This window comes from Aedes albopictus, chromosome 2 (genome assembly GCF_035046485.1).
Source record: "Aedes albopictus strain Foshan chromosome 2, AalbF5, whole genome shotgun sequence".
Lineage (NCBI taxonomy): Eukaryota > Metazoa > Arthropoda > Insecta > Diptera > Culicidae > Aedes > Aedes albopictus.
Window position 1 is genome coordinate 307174621 of NC_085137.1, and position 13771 is coordinate 307188391.

At 44.7% G+C, this 13771-nt stretch overlaps 2 protein-coding genes across 2 annotated transcripts; both read left to right on the forward strand.

Annotated features, from left to right (window-relative positions):
• The first annotated feature begins 6117 nt into the window (after positions 1 to 6117).
• LOC134286663 (uncharacterized) lies at positions 6118 to 7136 on the forward strand. Its single transcript, XM_062848315.1, has 2 exons — positions 6118 to 7028; positions 7097 to 7136. The coding sequence occupies exons 1-2, from the start codon at positions 6118 to 6120 to the stop codon at positions 7134 to 7136; spliced, it is 951 nt and encodes a 316-aa protein (XP_062704299.1).
• A 1710-nt stretch (positions 7137 to 8846) lies between these two features.
• Positions 8847 to 13157, forward strand: LOC134286664 (uncharacterized). Its single transcript, XM_062848316.1, has one exon. It carries the CDS (start codon positions 8847 to 8849, stop codon positions 13155 to 13157), a length of 4311 nt encoding a protein of 1436 aa, XP_062704300.1.
• Positions 13158 to 13771: the final 614 nt, after the last annotated feature.

Sequence of the window (13771 nt, forward strand, 5' to 3'; positions counted from 1 at the left end):
GCTACTATATCTGGATTCCGTGTGGTGATACCGTGCGAGCACCATATTATAGACAGCTCCATATTCTGAACAGTCGGCTAACGCAAAATAGATTTTCCTTTCATGAAGCATATATTGAATCGAGAATTGAGGTGTTAATTTTATTAAGCCCCTCTATTATCCAATCGTTACAAAACATATCGTTTTTGACTGAACTGCGAACGTAGAGAATGTGTTTGTACATAGTAAGTATCACTATGTGTTCAGAATTAGGACCACGGCTTCTTATGGTGTCCATAATTAGGAACACGTCGTCCACAAACAAAAATATGTCTAGATCAGAGACTGGAAGTTATTATGAGATTTAATTTATTTTATACATTTAGCTAGACAACAAACACACTTGAAGGTAATGTGAAGCATTATCTCTAGCAACAAGAACTTCCATTTATTTTAGTGTTTGTTGTGAGATTCCCTTAACCGTTCAGAATATGGGTGCTGCACGATACTTCCGATTTTGAGAGCCATCCCATTGACTCTCCTTTTGCCCTGTATGGCATTGATTTTTCTCCATAGTTCAGAAGAAGATTGTTGATCATTTATTCCGTCGAGAAAACTTGACCATGACTGCTCTTTTGCATTTCTAATGGCTTGTCGGCAAGTATTACGTTTTTCACGGTAAAGCTGGTAGGCCTCTTCTCGCTTGGGATGTCCAGCAGGGAGACGTTTGGCCGCTCGCAGAGCTTTCCGTCTACTTTTGACGGCAGCCTTCGTATCCTGGTTCCACCAATACTTTCTCCAGGAACTATTTAGGAATTTCCCAGGATTTCTCCTGGGGTTTCTTCAGGAACTGCTACAGGGATTCACCAAGGCGTTCTTCCACGAACTCTTATTAGTATTCCTTCAGGATTTCTCCAAGGATTCCATCTGCAGTTTCTTCAGAAATTTTTAATGGGAATACTCAATGAATTTCTTCAGAGATTCCTCTAAGAATTATTCCAGGGATCCTCTGGGAATTGAAATGCGTATAGATATTTCTCCAGAAATTCCTCTAGGAATTCTTATAGAGATTCCTCCAGGAGTATTTCAAGAGATTTCTCCGTTAATCTCTACGGGTATTCTTCTAGAATATCCCCCAGGGATTCCTCCAAGAATTTCTGCAGGACTTAACTCGGGACTTCCTTCTGTGATTCTTTCTGAAACAACTTATTTTAAACATCCTCCAAAGATTCTCCCACGAACTCTTTTTAGGGTTCCTCCAGCAATTCCTCATTTAATTTGTAAGGAACTTTTCTAGGAATTGATTCAGTACTTCCTCCAGGAACTGCTTAGGGATTCCCTTAGTAATTCCTCTTGAAATTTCTTCCGGGTTTCCATCTGGAGTTTCTTCAGAAACTCTTTTAAGGATTCCTCCCGAATTTGTTCAAGAACTCCATCTGCGATTTCTTGAGGAATTATTTCTGGTATTCCTATACGAATTCCCTAAGAGATTCATCCACGATTTTTCTCAGGAATTCCTCTAGGAATTACTCCAGGAATTCCTCTAGGAATTACTCCAGGAAATCCTTCAGGGATTCCTTCAGAAATTCTTCCTGGATTTTTTTTTTCTAGGAATACCTTCTGATTATGTCCAGAAATTCCGCCAAGAAATCTTCCAGTATTCCCTCCAGGAATTGCTACAGGCATTCCTCCAGGATTTTCACTAAAATCTCCTCCAGGAACTTTTCTATTGATTTTTCCAGGGATTTCTTCAGAAATTCCTCCGGGAATTTCTCAGGCGATTTTATCAGAAATTTCTCCCAGAGCTCCTCTAGAGATTCCCCCAGAAATTCATCCACAAAATGTTGAAGGAATTACTACAGAGATTCCTCCAAGAATTCCTTCAAGGATTCCGCCAGCAATTCCCAAAGGATAACCTCCAGCAATTCCTCCAAGAACTATTCCAGGAAATTCTACAGGAATTACCCCAAGAATTTCTTTAGGAATACCTCCAGCAATTTCTCTAGGAATTGATCCAAGAATTGCTCCTGGACGTCCTTCAGAAGTTATGTCAACAATTTCTCCAGGATTTTTTCCAGAAATTCTTCTGGAATTTTTTTCAGACGTTCTTCCAGGAAATTCTCCAGGAATACCCTCAGGAATATTTCAGGGATTCCTCCAGGAAATCCTCTGAAGATTCCTCCAGGAAATCTCCCAGAAGTTCCTCTGAAGATTATTTTTGGAAATCCTCTAGGGATTTCTTCATAAATTCTTCCAGGAAATTCCTGGAGGAATACCATCAGCATTTTTTCAGGGATTCCCCCAGGAATTTCTTTACAAACTGCTTCTGGGATTCCTCCAAGGATTTCTTAGAAATTCCGCTAGAAATTCCTCCGGGGTTTTCTCAAGGGTTTTTTCAGAAATAGAAAAATAATAGCATAAAAATAGAAATTTCCCAGAATTCCTCTAGAAATTCCTCCAGTAATTCTTCCAAAAATTCTTCTAGAGATTCCTCCAGAAATTCCCAAAAGAATACCTCTAGGTATTTCTCATGAGATTCCATCAGGAATTGCTTAAGGGATTCCTCCAGAGATTTTTCCATGGAATCTCTTCAGGAAGATTCTTTGAAGATTCCTCCAGGAAATCCTGCAGAAGTTTCTCCAAGGATTCTTCCAGGAAATCCCCTAGGAATTTCTTCAGAAATTCTTCAAGAATATTCTCCAGGAATACCTTCAAGAATTTTTCAGGGATTCCTCCAGGAATTACACCAGGAATCAATCAAGTAACACTATCATAAATTAGGGGATACTTCAGAAATTCTTCCAGGGTTTTTTTCTAGGAATACCTTCTGGAATTTTTCCAGAAATTCCACCAAGAAATCTTTCAGTTTTCCCTTCAGTTTCCCTCCAGATATTTCTCTAGGAATTCCGCTAAAACTCGTACGGGAACTTTTTCAGGGATTTTTCCAGAGATTTCTCCAGGAATTCCTCCAGAGATTTCTCTTGAAATCCCTCCGAGAATTTCTCAGGGGATTTTTTTTTTCAGAAATTTCTCCCAGAGCTTCTCCATAGATTCCCCCAGAAATTCATCCAGAAGTTGTTGAAGGAATTCCTCCAGAGATTCCCTCACGGATTCCAGCAATTGCCAAAAAAGAACCTCCGGAAATTCCTCTAAGATTTTATCCAGGAATATCTCCAAGAACTATTCCAGGAAATTCTTCAGGAATTACCCCAATAATTTCATCGGGAATTCCTCCAGAAATTTCTCTAGGAATTGACCCAGGAATTGCTCCTGGACATCCTTCAGAAATTATGTCAACATTTTTTCCAGGAATTTTCCCAGAAATTCTTCTGGAGATTTTCTCAGAAATTCTTCCAGGAAATTCTCCAGGAATACCCTCAGGAATATTTTAGGGTTTCCTCCAGGAAATCCTCCAGAGGATTCTGCCTGGAAATCCTCTAGGGATTTCTTCATAAATTCTTCCAGGAAATTCCTGGAGGAATACCATCAGTAATTTTTCAGGGATCCCCCCAGGGACTTCTTTACAAACTGCTTCTAGGATTCCTCCAGAGATTCCTTCAGGCATTCTTTCAAGGATTTATGCAAGAATTCCTCCAGAAATTCCGCTAGAAATTCCTCCAGTATTTCAGAAACAGAAAAATAATAGAATAGAAATAGAGATTCATCCAGAAATTCCCAAAGAAATACCTCTAGTAATTTCTCCAGGTATTCCTCCAGGATTTTATCCAGGAATTTCTCCAGGAATAACCCCAGTAATTTCATCAGGAGCTACCCCAGGAATTGCTCCTGGACATCTTTCAGAAATTATCTCAGCAATTCCTCTAGGTATTTCTCCAGGAATTTCTCTCGAGATTTTATCAGGAATTGCTTCCTGATTCCTCCAGATATTCCTCCAGGGAATTTCCCTCCTGAAGGGATTCTTCCAGAGATTTCTGCATGAAAATTCTCAGGAAATCTTCCAGAAGTTTCTCCAAAGATTCTTCCAGGAAATCCTCTAGAGATTTCGTCAGAAACTCCTCCAGGGATTTCTTCACAAATTTCTTCAAGGAAATCCCCTGGTATTCCTTCAGGAATTCCTTCGAGAATTTCTCCAGGAACTCCACTTGCAATTCCACTAGAAATTCCTCCAGGAATCCCTCAACCGGTTCTTTCAAAAATAGAAAAATAACAGAAATATAAACAGAAATCTCTCAGAATTCTTCTGGAGATTCCTCTAGATATTCATCCAGTATTTCTTTCAAGAATTCCTCTAGAGATTCCTCCAGAAATTTCCACAGGAATACCACTAGGAACTCCTCCATTTATTCCTCCGGGATGTTATCCAGGAAATTTCTTCCGGAATACCTCCAGGAAGTACCCCAGGTATTTCTTCCGGAATATTCCTGGCAACCTTCAGGAATTATGCCAGCAATTCGTCCAGGAATTTCTCCTGGAAATCCTCTTGGGATTTCTTCAGAGGTTCTTTCAGGAAATTCTCCAGGAATACTTTGAGAAAATTTTCAGGGATTCCTCCAGATATTCCTCCAGAGATTCCTCCAGTAATTACTTCAGGGATTTCTCCACGATCTTTTCGAGGGATATTTCCAGAGATTCCACCAGGGAATCCTCCAGAAATTCTTCCAAGGGTTCTTTCAGGAAATCCTCCTGGAATTTCTAGAGGGATTTTTTCCAGAAATTTCTCCAGCAATTCCTCCCAGAGTTCCTCTGGAAATTTCTTCAGGAATTTCTCCCAGAATTATCCTGGGATTCCAAGAATTCACCCAAAAAATTGCTCAAGGAAATTCTCCAGGAATTCTTTCAGGAATTAGGCCAGGAATTTGCTCAGAAGTTTCTACAGGCATTCCACCAAGGATTCCCTCACAAATTTCTCTAAGATTTCATATAGGAATTTTTAAAGAAATTTCTTATGAAATTTTACTAGGGATTCCGTCCAGAATTCCTCCAGGAATTTATCCAGAATTTCCTCCAAGGAATCCTCCAGAAATTTATCTAGGATTTCCTCATGAGATCTCTTCAGCAATTTCACTAGGTATCCCTCCCATAATTTATCCAGGAATTCGTACAGGTTTATTTGTTGAAATTCCTTCTGAAATTCAAAAATTCAAAAAAATCTGGAGGAATTGCTGTAAAATATTGTAGAATTTGTACTCATTAGACCTATTCAAACCACTCTGCAACGGATATCAGCCTAACTGAGGACCGCGAGCGGGTCTCTCATTCTCACAGCATCCAGACAACGAGATAGTTAGATAGCAGAACACTCAACCTATCTCCGGCAGCCCGGAGATAGGAGAATCGATAGAATCATTAGTTAGTCAGTCTACTCACAGTGCGCGAATAGTCCACACGCAAGCATCATTCGTATCCACATTAAATCGATTTTGTTCTACCCAGTAATCTCCAGTGTTCTTTAGTGTGGTGGAAGAAACCTCTCGTCGGTGCGGGACTAATTGCCAGTGATATAATCGTACTATTCACTCTGGGCCGTGGAAATCCCTCCCCAGAGGCGCGAATCGGGAATAGATTGTCTTGAGAACGGTAGTTTCGGTCGCGATTGGCCAGTGCGTTAGGTCGAAGACGGAACATTTTATGGTCCTTCGAGCCGGATTCGATCGAAGCGACGAACAATAGTGCGGTGAAACAGTGGTGATTGTTCTGTGCGGCGTGGTTTGGCCTTCGCCATTGTACGATCGCCCTTGAAAGGCGGTATTGTTGCTGACCACTGCATTGTTGCTTGGTGCTGCGGTGACTGTGAGCACGTGGTTCGGCTGCTCAGCACATATCAACGACATCGATCCACGCGCGGTTGTGTAGCGATCTTCATCGAGAAAACCATCGCATCGAACACTCAGCTAAGTACCTAGTTATAAGGAGATAGTCGAAAGTGGTGTGTAGAACGCCCGCAACTGTTGCATGTGCTTGAAAAGCCATCAAATAAACGATCGTTTTTATTGCGTTTTATTTGGTCTGGGGGGTTGATTTGGTTCGCTGAGTTGAGCGCATTTTTGTGCCCGTTGGCTTTTTGATTGATTTGTCTCATATATTCTGTCACTCGGTGGGTTCTGTCAAGCGCGGAAACGTTCGATATCGCGGCGCGGTCGGGTTACTTTGTGCAGTGCAAGTGTGAACGTGATTAAGATGGGGAATACCGACCTGAGAAAGCTGACGAAGAAGGAGCGCCAACTGCGGGATATGGTGGAATCCATTGAGCAGTTCGTGAACCAGTTCCAGGAGGCACGTGATCGAGGCTCAGTTCCAGCAAGACTGAAGAAGCTGGACGAGGTCTACGATTCGTTCTGCGATGTGCGCGCTGACATCGAAATACTTCTCGAAGAATGCGACACCGACGATGAAGAGATGAAAGAGGTTCCACCAGCGGTTCGCGAGCAGGCCATGGCGGCCAGAGCAAAGCAACGTAGCGAACAAAGTTCCAAGATTCTGAAGGCGTTCATTCAACAATACTTCCGACTGAAACAGGCATTAGAAGCATTTATGCACGGCCCCGGTTCAAGCAGTCAACTGGATCCGGGCCCAACGAACAACCCACCGACGGCGGCTTCTCCTATGCGTGTGAAGCTGCCCGAGCTGAAGATTCCGACGTTTCGAGGATCGCTCATGGAATGGGTCACTTTTAGGGACACATTCAAAACCCTAATTGTCGACAATCCACACTTGACCGATATCGATCGTTTCACATACCTCCGAACTTCGTTGGCGGGAGAGGCGCTGCAGCAGATTGCGTCAATTGACCTCACGGCGGACAACTACTCCATAGCGTGGCGCTCACTGGAGTCACGTTACGCAAACAAGAAGCTCCTGGTGAAATCCCACATAGATGCCCTGTTCGCAGTCAACCCGATGAAGAAGGAGTCCTTCGAAGCGCTGAATCACGTCATCGGCGAGTTTGAGAAGCATCTTCATATGCTGACGAAGCTCGGCGAGAATACTCAAGATTGGAATACACTTCTGGCACACATGCTGGCCAGCAAACTCGATCCCACAACGCAGCGGCTGTGGGAAACGCAACATCGCTCCACAGATGTTCCCAAGTATGATGACATGTTGAAATTCCTGTTGAACCACAGGACAGTTTTGCGTTCTATTTCTGGTGAAACAGAACCACCAAAGGAGCCGAAAAAACCCTCGAAGTTCAGTAGCAGTTATTCGGTTCAGCAACAGTCATGTCCATTCTGCAGTGATGGGCAACATTGGACGTACCACACAATGGTCCGAATCCACGTTTTAGCAGGAAAAAAATCCGTATCTCTGTTTTCGTTAATTTTAGGCGTTGGGTGTCTTCAGAGAAGTTGTTCGCATTTGTTTGCTGCATCTTTTCCAAAAAATGTTGATTAGGGTGGTCCTCGTCTTAACTCATATCTGGAATAGAACTTTTTAATTTTAAGTCATGCGCGTTCGAGTTCTTCAGAAAAGTTGTAGGCAATGCTATTTCGAGCAACTTTGCCGAATACGCCGTTTATCTAGCTCCTAATTTGAACATAGTAGGTCAATTTTAAGTTTTGACTTAGGGTGAGCCACTCAAAAACGGTTTTTTCGCAATAACTGTTTTATTTGATTTTTTTCGAAGATGTGAGCTTCGAAGCATTTGAAGAGCAAGTAATGACGCATATTTGTTCTGAACATTGCATGTTGCTAGGTCTTGTCATTCAAATGTTATGGGCAATTTTGACTTAAAAACAACGATGTCTTAAAATGCTTATATCTCATGGAGCTGGTAAAATAAAAAAAGTTCTTTAAGCGGCATTTGGAAGGTCACATATAAATCCAAATTTGGAGCAAAAATTACGAGAACGTTATTTTTTAAATTGGAATAAATCGACTCCAAAAATCGCCTTAAAAATCGAAAAACTACATAAAACTCATACAATTTTAAAGATAGAGCTAAAATGTCTTTGGAAAAAATGTAGGTTTTTACCATACCTAAAAGTTTCCCATACACGACTTTTTTGTAAAACGTGAAACAAAAGCTTGAAATTGATAATTTGTTTTTTAAGATTATAATCGTTCTGATTTCGTAGAAAAACATAGCATGTACCCCTAAGAATCAAAATATCAATTTCAAGCTTTTGTTTCACGTTTTACAAAAAAGTCGTGTATGGGAAACTTTTAGGTATGGTAAAAACCTACATTTTTTCCAAAGACAGTTTAGCTCTATCTTTAAAATTGTATGAGTTTTATGTAGTTTTTCGATTTTTAAGGCGATTTTTGGAGTCGATTTATTCCAATTTAAAAAATAACGTTCTCGTAATTTTTGCTCCAAATTTGGCTTTATATGTGACCTTCCAAATGCCGCTTAAAGAACTTTTTTTATTTTACCAGCTCCATGAGATATAAGCATTTTAAGACATCGTTGTTTTTAAGTCAAAATTGCCCATAACATTTGAATGACAAGACCTAGCAACATGCAATGTTCAGAACAAATATGCTTCATTACTTGCTCTTCAAATGCTCCGAAGCTCACATCTTCGAAAAAAATCAAATAAAACAGTTATTGCGAAAAAACCGTTTTTGGGTGGCTCACCCTAAGTCAAAACTTAAAGTTGACCTACTATGTTCAAATTAAGAGCTAGATAAACGGCGTATTCGGCAAAGTTGCTCGAAATAGCATTGCCTACAACTTTTCTGAAGAACTCGAACGCGCATGACTTAAAATTAAAAACTTCTATTCCAGATATGAGTTAAGACGAGGACCACCCTAATCAACATTTTTTGGAAAAGATGCAGCAAACAAATGCGAACAACTTCTCTGAAGACACCAAACGCCTAAAATTAACGAAAACAGAGATACGGATTTTTTTCCTGCTAAAACGTGGATTCGGACCATTGTGCAGTGCAAGCGGTTCAAGGAAATGAGAGTCGACGAACGGAGGAATGCTGTGAAGGTCAACGAATTGTGCTTCAACTGTCTCGGTCGCGGTCACACTTCAAAGGTCTGTTCCCGAGGCGCCTGTCGTGTTTGCGGTCAACGGCATCATTCATTGCTGCACATCAACAGCACTAGTGAGCAACAAACACCGCAATCGAACAAGCGCTCGCAACAGTCAACACAGAACCCACAATCGAGTCAGACAAGTTCAATCTCACAACACAGAAAGCCAACACAATCCACTCCTCAGCAATCCTCAAACCAATCACCCAAAAACCCAATTCCTATCGCCAGTCCAAACATGCTAACACCTCGTACACCAGACACTCCTAATGTCGTACTTACCGCTCAAGAAGCCAAGGTGTCACGATCGGTTCTACTAGCAACTGCGATCGTGATCCTTGAAGACCCTTTTGGAAACACCATGCAAGCTAGAGCATCGCTAGACAGCGGCTCTCAGCTGTGTTTCATTTCTGAACGAGCATCGCAGCGTTTGAAATTCAAGCGCTCTCGTGAGGCACTTTCGATTAGTGGTATCGGTCAAGCCGCTAAAAGGTGCAAACAGTCAATTTCCGCCCGTGTTCGATCTCGTATTTCGTCGTTCACTGGGGAAGATGTATTCTACGTTCTACCACAAGTTACGCTTAACCTTCCCATCCGGAAGATTGATTCCACCAGTCCGCAACTTCCGGAGGACATCGCACTCGCCGATCCGCATTTCACGGAGCCCGGTAGCGTGGATGTGATCATAGGAGCAGGATTGTTCTTCGACCTGCTTCTCAAGGAGAAATTCAAGCTCGGAGAGGATGGACCAGTCGTACAAAACACGAACCTTGGCTGGATTGTATGCGGAAATCTTCCTACCGAGTCGGACGTGCTTAGGCCGCACGTTGCCAATGTATGCACCGAAAAACTGGACGATCTGCTCACGCGATTCTGGGAACTGGAGTCGTGCAAAACGAATAGTGTACTGTCACTAGAGGAATACGCCTGCGAAAAACTCTTCGACCGCACAACGGTGCGGGATGAAAGTGGGCGGTTCATTGTAACACTTCCCAAGAAGGAATACCTGATTCGTCAACTTGGGGATTCAAGATCCACGGCGATGCGCCGCTTCTTGTCGCTAGAACGTCGGCTAGACCAGAATGTACATCTCAAACAGATGTACAGCGAGTTTATTCACGAATATCTCCGCATGGGCCACATGGAGGAGGTTGTCGCGGATGAAGAAGATGCTGCGCTGCCGCAGTACTTTATTCCGCATCACTGCGTCATCAAATCCGACAGCACAACCACAAAGCTGCGGGTGGTGTTTGACGCATCATGTGCTACGTCGACCGGAGTCTCCCTCAATAATGCGTTGATGGTGGGGCCGACGGTTCAGGATGATATCATAACGATCATCCTTCGCTTCCGATTCCATCGGATTGCCATCGTAGCAGACGTCGAAAAAATGTACCGCATGGTACTACAACAGTGGACGGATCGCAAACTGCAAAAGATCTTCTGGCGAGATAATCGGAACGAGGAAATCCGATTATTCCAGTTGAACACCGTAACGTACGGGACGGCATCAGCACCGTATTTGGCCACGAAATGCCTTAAGCGACTCGCAGAACTGGATGGACACAAATACCCTGAAGCAGCAAGAATTCTCAGCAAAGATTTTTATGTTGACGACATGATGACTGGAGTTGACAGTGTTGAAGATGGAGTCAAGCTGTGCAGCGACATGCAGCAGCTGCTGAAAGGCGGAGGATTCAACCTGCGAAAGTGGAGCAGCAACTGTCCAGCTGTTCTGGAGGAAATACCCACGGAGCTCAAGGACGACCGCAGCTCGTTCGAGCTCGACGACTCAAGCGCAACCATTAAAACTCTTGGGCTAATATGGGAGCCCAGGACAGATGTATTCCGCTTCAAGGTTCCGGAGTGGACATCTTCGATGATCTGCAAACGTTCGGTCATTTATGACCTAGCAAGAATCTTCGATCCCATGGGGCTAATCGGAGTCGTGACCATCTCTGCCAAAATATTCGTGCAGATGCTCTGGAAACAGAAGGTTTCCTGGGATGAACCTCTACAAGACGAACTTCAAGGACAATGGCTCGAGTTTCGCACCAGCCTGTCGAGGCTCGAAAATCTACAGATTCCGAGATGGATTTCTTTTCGGAAGGATTGCCTCTCGGTGGAACTCCACGGATTTTGTGATGCATCTATGAAGGCCTATGGAGCATGCATATACGTCCGATGCACACACATCGATGGGACAATCACATCCAACTTGCTAGTAGCAAAATCACGAGTCGCACCGCTTGCAGAGATGGAAAAGAAGAGGAAACAGCTCACAATTCCACGGTTAGAGTTGTCTTCCGCTGTACTTCTAGCTCACCTGTATGAGAAAACTTCAGCAAGTATTCCAGTGTCCACTCAGTCGTATTTCCACACCGATTCTATGATTGTAAGATACTGGCTGTCATCAAACCCGTCGCGATACCAAATGTTCGTGGCGAACAGGATCTCAGAGGTGCAGCACCTGACGAAGTGCGGAACGTGGCGACATGTTGCGGGCAATGACAATCCCGCGGATGGCCTATCGCGCGGTGTTTCGCCTGCAGATCTACAGCAGAACTCGCTATGGTGGGAAGGTCCGAGCTGGCTGCGACAACAGAAGGACTGCTGGCCGGAAACACACGAAGTAGTACTGGAGGAACTCGATCGTTCGCACTTGGAGGAAGGTTCCGCAGTAGCTTCAGTAGCAGCAATTTCTCCGCCGAGTGAAATCTTCGGTTTACGTTCCACATTGCACCGGTTAGAAAAACTAGTCGCTATGTTGCTGCGCTTCAAACACAACGCTCTGCTGGCACGTGGATCGACTCCCAGGAGGTACGGCTCGGTTTCACTTGCAGAACGGGAGGATGCCCTACTGCACCTAGTGAAGCTGTCACAGAAGGAGTGCTTCGCTCAAGAAATCGCCGATCTCGAAAGAAAGGGAGAAGTCAAGCCAACTTCTCGAATCAACACTCTCCATCCACGGCTGGGGGAAGGCGTACTCCGAGTTGGCGGCCGGCTGGAAAATGCTCCAGTTTCGACGGACCGGAAGCATCCTATGTTGTTGGATAAGAATCATCCGCTAACGTTCATGATAATGCGTCGTTTCCACTTTGAACACCTTCACGCTGGACCACAACTGCTGGTAGCCAGTGTCCGTGAACGTTTCTGGCCACTTAGTGCGCGCAGTCTCGCTAGGACGATTGTGCATGGATGCATTACCTGCTTCCGGAATAAGCCGACAGTCCATGACCAGTTGATGGCCGATCTTCCTGCGGAACGGGTTACCCCAGCGCCACCATTTCTTCGGGTGGGCGTTGACTATTGTGGGCCCTTCTTGATCAACTACCCTAATAGAAAGCGAATCAGCGTCAAGCACTACGCCGCAATCTTTGTTTGCTTGGTAACTAAGGCGGTCCATATTGAGATGGTTGCTGACCTTACCACCCAAGGTTTCCTGGCCGCACTGAAACGGTTCGTGGCCAGACGTGGGAAACCAGCCCTTATTACGTGCGATAACGGCTCCAACTTCGTTGGAGCAAGGCGGCAGTTGGACGAACTTGCCGCTCTGTTCAGAGGCCAACAATCTCAGCAAGCAATCACTGCTGGAGCTGCGGATGTTGGGATAGACTTCAAATTCATCCCTGCCAAATCCCCAAACTTCGGCGGTTTGTGGGAGGCGGCAGTGAAATCCATGAAGCAACACCTGAAGAAGACGATAGGGCTGCGAACGGTTACTCCCGAAGAACTGAACACAGTTCTGACACAAATCGAGGCGTGTCTGAACTCCAGACCGCTTACACAGATCAGCAACGATCCGAGTGACCTTGATGTGTTGACTCCAGGCCACTTTCTCATTCAACGTCCTTTGACGGCCGTGGCGGAACCGTGGCTGCAAGACGTTCCGGAGAACAGACTCTCCAGGTGGCAGAAGACAGAAGATTTCGTTCAGCGTGTGTGGTCCAGATGGTCCATGCAGTACTTGTCCGATCTGCACAACAGGACAAAGTGGACCCGTCAGAGGAACAACCTGTTCGTTGGCACAATGGTGCTGATCAAGGAGGATAACCTTCCTCCTCTCAAATGGCTTCTCGGAAGGGTGACGCAGATCCATCCAGGCGTGGATGGAAACATCAGGGTCGTTACTGTCCGGACTAAGGATGGGAATGTCGTACGTGCTATCTCTAAGATATGCATCCTGCCCATCAGCGATAACGATCAATTACCAACGTCTGAGGAGAACTAGGTCTCCTCCACCGGAGGTGCAGGGGCGCCTGCGGGGGCCAACCGGCTCCCGCACACCAGTTAAGTGTTTGTGTTTAATAGATTTTCAAAAAGCTTAAGGAATGTTTTGTATACGTAGCCACCCTCTCCAACGGCCCGGAGGCCGTTCAGCGAAGCCACCCACGAAAGATGTCATCGTTAGTCTCACGTCACTTCCTCGACCTTTTGGATTGCCCAGATGACAGATCTGCCAAACTAGAAGCTCAGAAACCCCCTCTCCGGAGATTCCCGGAACGGTTCCGTGTTCAGCGCTGTCCACGCCGCGGAATCAGGCACATGTTGTGTCTATGTTTGCTCGATATCCAACCGATCTTCTACCAGCGCAATCGTCAGTCTGGGGCAATTTAGGAGGAAGCCATGCCACACAGCTCTCGAAACCACGTTCAACCAGGCGAACCCATCGTCATCGGCGCAGGAGCGCTCGCGGAGGCGCGGAAGCCTCCGCGACAGGGAAGTCGATTTAAGTTTGTTCTTGACTTGTAAAAAATCGCTTCTCATCTTTTCCAGTCGTCTATTCTGTCCACGTCGCTGCGCCGGCGCGCGTAGCCGTAGCCGTCCGATGTCACCGATCCAATT

Excerpts from the sequence above, each read along its gene's own strand:
- LOC134286664 (XM_062848316.1), top strand. The coding sequence starts at position 8,847 with ATGAGAGTCGACGAACGGAGGAATGCTGTGAAGGTCAACGAATTGTGC.
- LOC134286663 (XM_062848315.1), top strand. The coding sequence starts at position 6,118 with ATGGGGAATACCGACCTGAGAAAGCTGACGAAGAAGGAGCGCCAACTG. Across the intron at positions 7,029-7,096 it reads CGCTCCACAGATGTTCCCAA|AACCACCAAAGGAGCCGAAA; the intron begins GTATGATGACAT and ends CTGGTGAAACAG.